Raw genomic sequence first — 8,386 nt, 5'->3', positions numbered from 1 at the left:
AGGTCCCAGAGATTCTCCGGTACCTCACTGAGAATTTGCCTTGCTGAGCCAATGGAATCTCTTAGCTCCCTTTTCCCACTCTTTCCACAGATCATGTATTCAATCGGAAATTCAAATCGTGCCAGAGCTGAATTTAATATTTGGATATCATCTTTTAAAACACAGAAAGAACCTTCAGCAGTAAAACAGAGTAGCTTGGAGGAAGAATCCAGTTAACTTAAGGTGGCAGAAACCCTAGATCGTTAATGTGTCAGACACAGTAGGACTGTTTTTTACCCCCCAAAGCTAATTTGTTTCCCTGTCCCTCTCTGAAGGCATTGACTCTTACTGGGGTACAGGTCTACAGGTACCCTGAGACAGTGTGTCTGCAGGTTGTTCAATGACGGAGGGCATGGCAGTGGAGCTGAGGTGCTAACCTCACCTGATCCCTACAGATGTCTAGCACTGATCAGGAGTAGGAGCACTGGCTGATTTTTCTTCTCAAGCCTACAGTCACAGTGACCTGTTGTAATTCTTTGACTGGGCTGAATGGTATAGCTTTAGAGAGATGTTGCTACAAGGGGGAAGTGATTGTGTTATTAGCTGGTTATGGAGTCAGGCCTAACTTCACATAGGTCTGTAAAGCAAGCATTGCACCATTTAAAGAAAACTTAACACAATGCAGTTCAAAACAGGAAAGCCTGATTGCACAGATCATAGGAAATCTCAGATGGTGGCGGTCCTTCTCGCTTATTCATCCATTGAAACGCCGAGTCCCAAATCCTAGCACGGCGGCTGGCTGCCTCGAGTGATTCCTAATTCTGGACCATTCCAGGTACTGACCGCTCTGTGCACGATGAAATTGTGCTTCCTAACAACAAACCAGAGCTTGCCTTTCACCAGCTTGGACCTGGTTCCCCTTTTACAGCCAGTATTTAATTTGCTATGGTGTTCTGGGTTAACTGTTCCCATTTCTGCATTCTTAACTCAATTAACATCAGAAAAACGGATCATCTGATCATTATCACTTCATAACATCAAGCTCCTGTAATCAAACTGGCTGCCACATATCCTACATTACAACAGTGACAACACTTCAAAAAGTATGAAAGGTGCTGTATTTTTCTTTTGGTTATTCTCTCTTCCTCATTGGAAAACTGTTTGAAATTTAGCTTAAACACTGACAGTATTGGAGAGTCATCTGACCTGTGTTGGCTCATACCATCAACCATCCTGCAGATGGGACGTGAGAGCTGTATTTTGTATGTGTTGTTTGGTGAGATTGTCCTGTAGGAACATTGGAATGGACCAAGATCCATCAAATTCACCTTCTACCATACTGATTGTTGCTTGATACAGCGATAATGGAGTTATTGACCAATCTCTATCAACGAGCCCACAGTGGACCCAGACATGTGGGGAAGAAAACCCCCAGTGGTGGAGAGTTTTGGGAACTACAGGTCCAAAATCACCTGTTCCTCCCAAACACGCTCCCCTCACCACACTTCATGACTCAAATAACCCTCATACTGTACCCCAAAATGTTGTTTTCTGAAATTTCTTTCAAAATTATTTTTTTAATTCTTTCACGGGGCATGGGTGTTGTTGGCTGGGCCAGAATTTATTGCCCATCCCTAGTTGCCCTTGAGAAAGTGGTGGTGAGCTGCCTTCTTGAACCGCTGCAGTCCATGTAGTGTAGGTACACCCACAGTGCTGTAAGGGAGGGATTTCCAGGATTTTGACCCAGCGACAGTGAAGGAACAGTGATATATTTCTAAGTCAGATGGCGTGTGGCTTGGAGGGGAACTTGCAGGTGGTGGTCTTTCCATGCATCTGCTGCCCTGGTCCTTCTAGGTGGTAGAGGTCGTGGGTTTGGAAGGTGCTGTCAAAGGAGCCTTGGTGAGTTGCTGCAGTGCATCTTGTAGATGGTACACACTGCTGCTACTGTGCGTTGGTGATGGAGGGAGTGAATGATATTGATGGGCTGCCAATCAAGTGAGCTGCTTTGTCTTGGATGGTGTTGAACTTGTTGAGTGTTGTTGGAGCTGCACTCATCCATGCAAGTGGAGAGTAGGAACATTGAAGCAAGAGTAGGCCATTCAGCCACTCGAGTCTGCTCTGCCATTCAATTAGGTCATGGCTGATCATCTACCTCAATGCCACTTTCTCACGCTATCCCGGTATCCCTTGATGTCATTAGTAATGAGAAATCTTTTGTTTTCGGTCTTGAACATGCTCAGTGACTGAGCTTCCACAGCCCTCTGGACTGGAGAATTCCAAAGATTCACCACCCGCTGACTGAAGAAACTACTCCTCATCTCAGTCTTAAACGGCCTGCTCCTTATTCTGAGACTATGCCCTCTGGATCACCAGCTAGAAGAAATATCTTATTTACATCTACCAGCACACTCCTGACTTGTGCCTTGTAGATGGACAGGCTTTGGGGAGTCAGAAGGTGAGGCACTTGCCACAGAATTGCCAGCCTCTGACCTGCTCTTGTAGCCACAGTATTCATATGGCTAGTCCAGTTCAGTTATTGGTCAAAGGTAACCCCCAGGATGTTAATAGTGGGGGATTCAGTGATGGTAATGCCATTGAATGTCATGGGACATGGTTGGCTTCAGTATCTGGGGAGTTACAAATGGTGCTGAACGTTGTGCAATCATCAGCAAACATCCCACTTCTGACCTTATGATGGAAGGTCATTGATGAAGTAGCTGAAAATGGTTGGGCCTAGGACACTATCCTGAGGAACTCCTGCAGCAAAGTCCAGGGACTGCAATGATTGACCTCCAACAACCACAACCGTCTTCCTTTGTGCTAGGTATGACTCCAACCAGTGGAGAGTTTTCCCCTGATTCCCATTGGCTTCAGTTTTGCTAGGGCTCCTTGATGCCACACTTGGTCAAATGCTGTCTTGATGTCAAGGGCAGTCACTCTCGCCTCCCCTTTGGAGTTCAGCTCTTTTGTCTATGTTTGAACCAAGGCTGTAATGAGGTCAGGAGATGAGTGGCCCTGGTGGAACTTAAACTGAGCGTCAGTGAGCAGGTTATTGCTGAGTAAGTGCTGCTCGATAGCACTATTGATGATACCTTCCATCAAATCTGATGGAGTATATAAGAAGAAACAATTTCCACTGGCAGGAGAGTCAGTAACCAGAGGGGACAGATTGAAGAGAATAGACAATAGAACCATTGAGAGACCAGGAAATTTTCTTTACGCCGATCTGGAATGCACTGCCTTAAAGGATGGTGGCAACAGAATGAGATAAATTATTGAAAGGGACAAATTTGCAGGATTATGGGGAATTGAGTAGGGGATTGGGAAGAATTGGATAGCTCTTTCAAAGAGTTGCCTTGGTATGATGGGCTGAAAGAGCATAGCAGGAGTCCAATCATTTTATGAAAGAAATCTATCGAATTTGCACTTGTGCATCTGTTAACTTGAAGTGATCGCCCTCAGACCAGGACTTAAACTGGACTCACCGGCAGAGCCTGGCAGGTTGGCCGTCAGGATCTCTCTGCTGACTGAGAGATGGGTCCCTGACTCTCATTCTCTGTGTCAGCTTCTGCACTGGGATTTATTTATCTCTCATTGGAATAGCACTGAACGACCCATCCAACTCGTCCCACTTTCCACTCCCCCATTCTTTCCCCACAGGCCTGCAATTTTTCCTTTTCAAGTATTTATCCAGTTCCCGTTGGAAAGTTCCTGTTGAATCTGTCTCCATCGCCCTTTCAGGCAGCGTGTTCCAGATCACAGCCTTCTCCTGCCTGATTCTTCCTCTTTAAACCTCTTCCCAATGGCTCACTGGGTAAATGGGTCTCCTGGATTTGCACTGAGGCAGAGAGAGCAGGGAAGTCTACGTTTGATCCCAGTCCTGTGTTGAGGCAGCAGTGGGTTTGATGCAGTTGGCTTCACTTCTAGGTTGAAGCTGATGTATATGAGCAGCAAGGAACACTGCTCCTGATTGATATTTCAGTAGTTACAGGGTAAGATGGTGTAGTGGTTGTGTTACTGGACAAATAATCCAGAGACTATGTCTTCAAATCCCACTGTGGGCATTTTGAGAATCTGAATTCAGTTGGGAAAAATCTGGTTATAAAAGCCTGGCTTCAGTAAGAGTGACCAGGAAGCTGTTGGAATGCCTTAAAAGCCCACCTGGTTCAGTAATGTCCTTCAGGGAAAGAAAGTTGATATCCTTACTTGGCCTGGACCTATATGTGACTGCAGACCCCCCACAGTTGCCCTCTGAATCTAGCAAGCCATGCACTAGTAACATTGAGAAGGCCAGCTGCCACCTTCTCAAGGGCAGCTAGAGGATGGGCAATAAATGCTGGGTTTGCCAGAAACGCCCACGTCCTGAGAATGAATTTAAAAAAAGATAAACTCCTCCTGGAAGTTGCAGGCTCGTGGGTATCTGAAACTCCTTCACTGTTCAATAACCTCACCCAGCACTCATTGGCTGGACTTGCACCTACCTGACTGAGTAAAAGTTAGTTTGTCTTGATCGGACTCTGATTAAACCCCCATGGCCCTGTCGCATCGGTTGCGTGTCTTGTTGCAGGCGCCTTTTCCATCATCCGTATTGTTCTGTGGCAGCTGCTTCTGCCGTCTGAAAGGACTGAATGGGATAGTGCTGTTACATTTTTAATAGGAGGCCAGCTGTCAGTGTTACAGGAGCTGCTGTCCTTTGTTCAGATGGATCTCTGTTCCCTCTGCTGCTATGTCACGACACACTGAGCCAGATCAGGAGTAATCCTGGCATCGAGTGGATTGCTTGATCTCCAAGATTCTAAATAATTGTATCCTCTCTCCCCCCATGTGTCACTGACTGTCCTGAACACTCGAATTCCAATCACTCACTAACCTGGAGCCTGGACCTTCTTGTGCTGAAAATCGAAAGCAACTCGTGTTCTTATTTCCTTTGTCTTTCCAGCTCTCTATCCTTCATTTTTTTTTTGCTTACTAGTATTTGCTACTTTTTTCCCCCTTCTGTCCACCTGTCCTGGAGGACTCTTCTGTATTCCCAACCAGCTGCTGATCTGCACGAGCTGCAATTGGTTTGATCCTATGCTGAATGCAAAGAGAAATGGGTATGGTTTTTGTTTGAGGATACCTTTTATCTCCTCTCTGACGTTTCCCCCAGTGAAGTTCCCTTGGTGTCAGCGATGGTTCAATGGGTAGCACACTCGACTCTGAGACAAGAGACCGTGGGTTTAAGTTGCACTCCTGAGACTTGGGGACATAACCCAGACCAAAACTTGCAGTGTGGTACTGGAGGTGCTGTCTTTTGGGTGTTCAGCTGAGTCTGTGCTGTCAGGTAAAAGTACAAGATCCTGTGGTATTTTTTCTTTTTAAAGAGCGGGGAATTCTCTCTGGTGTCCAGGTCGATATTTATCGCAGAACCAACATCACTTTAAAAGCAAACAGATCACCTGTTCATTACCACGTTGTTGTTTGTGGGATCTTGCTGTGCCTAAATTGGCTGCCGCATTTCCTACATTAATAGTGACCACACTTTCAAGACGTACTACTTTGGCTGTAAGGGGCTTTGAGATGTCTAGAGTCTGTGAAAGACGCTGTGGAAAAGCCAGTTCTATTTTTTAATGGCTATGTGTGTGTGTGTGTGCGCAGGCTCATCCCCCGAAGAGGAGATGCAGATCTCATTCGCCAGTCACAACTTCTTCGCACCAAAGAAAGAGATCAACATGTTCCCAGATATGGGGAAGTGGAAGCGTTCTAAGGTACTGAACTGTCAGTGGGTACATGGTGTGAGAGGTTTTCTGGGAGCCAGAATGAACAGCTTGTGTGACCAGGCTTTGCTGATGGAGTTGAGTTTCAGGTTATTAATTATCCATCAAAAATGATGCACCCATGCTGCATCATGCTTCTTGCATCAGTTTACAGGGGCAGCTTTCTCAGCAGTGTCAGTTGTGGCTCAGTGGGTAGTACTGTTGCCTTGGAGTCAGAAGGTTGAGTGTTCAATCCCCAGTCCAGAGTCTGGAGCACCAAAATCCAGGCTGTCACTCCCAGTCTAGTCCTGAGGCAAGCGCCATCTTTCGGATGAGATGTTAAACCCAGGCCCCTGCTGTCCTTTTGGGTGGATGTAAAGGATCGCACTGCCACTATTTTGAAGAAGAGCTGGGGAGAGTTCTCCCTGGTGTCCTGAGCAATATTTATCCCTCACCCAATATCAAGAAACAAGATTGTTTGGTCGTTGTCACTTGGCTGTTTTTGGGAGCGAGCTGTGTGTAAATTTGCTGCTGTATCCTCCACATTACAGCAGGAACTACTCGTCAGAAAAACTTCATTGGTTATAACAAACGAACGTATGAATTAGGAGCGGGAGTAGGCCACTCGGCCCCTCGAACCTGCTCCCCCATTCAGTGAGATCGTGGCTGATCTGGTTATAACCTCAACTCCACATTCCCGCCTACCCCCGATAACCTTTCACCCCCTTGCTGATCGAGAATCTACTTTGCTTTGAGACGCCCCGTATATTCCTGCGTTATTGACATGGGCCTCTGAGTGCCAACCTTTGTGTCTTGGGGAATGATGCCTCAGTAATATCCTTAGAACGGAAAAGAGTTAAGTTTTGATTTAATAAAGATGTTCAAAATGATGAAGGGTTCCTTCCGCTGATTTAAGGTTGCCGGCCAAAGAAGCAGAGGTTTTGTGTTCCGATTTTGTAGTAACTTTCAAAAGGGATTTGGATAAATATTTGAAAATGAAATCTATGCAGGGCTATGGAGAATGAGCAGGAGAATGGTACTAATTGGACAGCTCTTTCAACGAGCCAGCACAGGCTGACTGGCCTCCTTCCTGAGGTATAGAATTCAGTGGTAATGTGTGGAGTCTGCTTGCATTTACCCACTTACTATTTATTCAGTGGAACGTAACAAGTGAAGGATTTTCGTGCTTTGGAGTCTTCCAAATCTTTGAACAATTCAGTTGTGACCCTGTGTACAGCCCATAAATGTTTCTGTGACTAGAGTGTGAAGTGTATTTGATGGCATGCAGTGGCTGTTGGGAGAGACTTCTAGGATTTTGACCCAGTGACAGTGAAGGAACAGCGATATATTTCCAAGTCAGGATGGTGAGTGGCTTGGAGGGGAACTTGCAGGTGGTGGTGTTCCCATGTGCCTGCTGCCCTTGTCCTTCTAGGTGGTAGAGGTCACAGGTTTGGAAGGTGCTGTCGAAGGAGCCTTGACAAGTTGCTGTAGTGCATTTTGCAGATGGTACACACTGCTACTACTGTGTCACTGGTGGTGGAAGGAGTGAATGTTTGAGCTTGTGGATGGGGTGCTGATCATGCGGGCTGCTTTTACCTGAATGGCATTGAGCTTCTTGAGTGTTGTTGGAGCTGCACTTATCCAGTTAAGTATTTAAAAATAATTTAAAACAGGATGTGAGTTTAAATCTGAACTTACTCAAAGTTTTGCAGTGTTCTGTGATTAAGCAATCTCTCTCTCTCTCTCTCTCTCCAGGCCTACGCTGATTATGTTGGGTTTGTTCTGACGCTGAATGAGAGTGTGAAGGGGAAAAAACTCACGTGCGACTATAAAACCTCGGAGGTAGGATATATGGCTGAGGTTCTGCTGACATAATAACCTCTACTTATATAAAAAGCCTATTTCCACATGTTCTTCACTGGGCTATAATGTGGAGGGCTGCGGTGGAAGGGTTTTAACAAACTACAGCAACAACTTGCATTTATATAGTGCCTTTACTGTAGTATAATGCTCCAAAGCGCATCACGGGTACGAAGTCAGGCAAACATTTCACACTGGGCCAAAGAAGGGGATATTGGAACAGGTGACCCAAAACATGGTTAAAGAGGATGGTTTTAAGGAGTGTTTTAAGGGAGGAAAGAGAGAGATGGAGAAGTTTAGGGAGGGAATTTTAGAACTTAGGGCCCAGGCAGCTGGAGTTACTAGAGCTGTATTTTTGCCCCTATCCCCATTCCAGTTTAAGCACTGTTGATCTGAGAATTAGATTAGATGGGATTTGGAATGTAAGTGGCTGTTAAGAGCTGGTACGAGAATTTCACGCCTTCTGATCTTTTATCAGTTGGTGGAGATTCCCATCTGGCTGAGAGGACCCTGATCTCCATCCTGCTTCTCTGTGAGTGCCACAGACTTTCTGAGGACATAGGGTAGGGTGGCTCGTCTGCCTTTTTGGTTCCCTCCCTCTGCTTCCTTTTGCCTCCCCACAGTGCTGTTGAGATTAGCAATTCACTGTTTAGGAGAATTTAGACACACACCAATATACACTACATTGCCCCGGCAGGATGCATTGCAACTCTTAATATCAGGTAATCTTCTCGGGTAAAGAAGGAGTTTGTTATTTGGCTGAGACATAAAATCAGGTAACTTATACCCAAGAAAGGACGCCTAATTATACA

General features: G+C 45.7%; 1 protein-coding gene across 1 annotated transcript in view; it reads left to right on the top strand.

The window, feature by feature from the left end:
* Positions 1 to 5,618: 5,618 nt before the first annotated feature.
* Positions 5,619 to 8,386, top strand: part of ptpa (protein phosphatase 2 phosphatase activator) — a gene marked incomplete at its 3' end in the record, with an annotated part of 29,982 nt that continues 27,214 nt past the window's right edge. The window contains exons 1-2 of the mRNA XM_078537682.1: positions 5,619 to 5,726; positions 7,470 to 7,556. Coding sequence (XP_078393808.1) covers positions 5,637 to 5,726; positions 7,470 to 7,556 — 177 coding nt within the window. The remainder of the gene's footprint in view (positions 5,727 to 7,469; positions 7,557 to 8,386) is intronic.

Source organism: Cetorhinus maximus, unplaced genomic scaffold, assembly GCF_964194155.1.
Source record: "Cetorhinus maximus unplaced genomic scaffold, sCetMax3.hap1.1 HAP1_SCAFFOLD_2801, whole genome shotgun sequence".
NCBI classification, from domain to species: Eukaryota; Metazoa; Chordata; class Chondrichthyes; order Lamniformes; family Cetorhinidae; genus Cetorhinus; species Cetorhinus maximus.
Note: the sequence above shows the minus strand (reverse complement) of the source record. Positions and strands in the feature narration are given on the sequence as shown.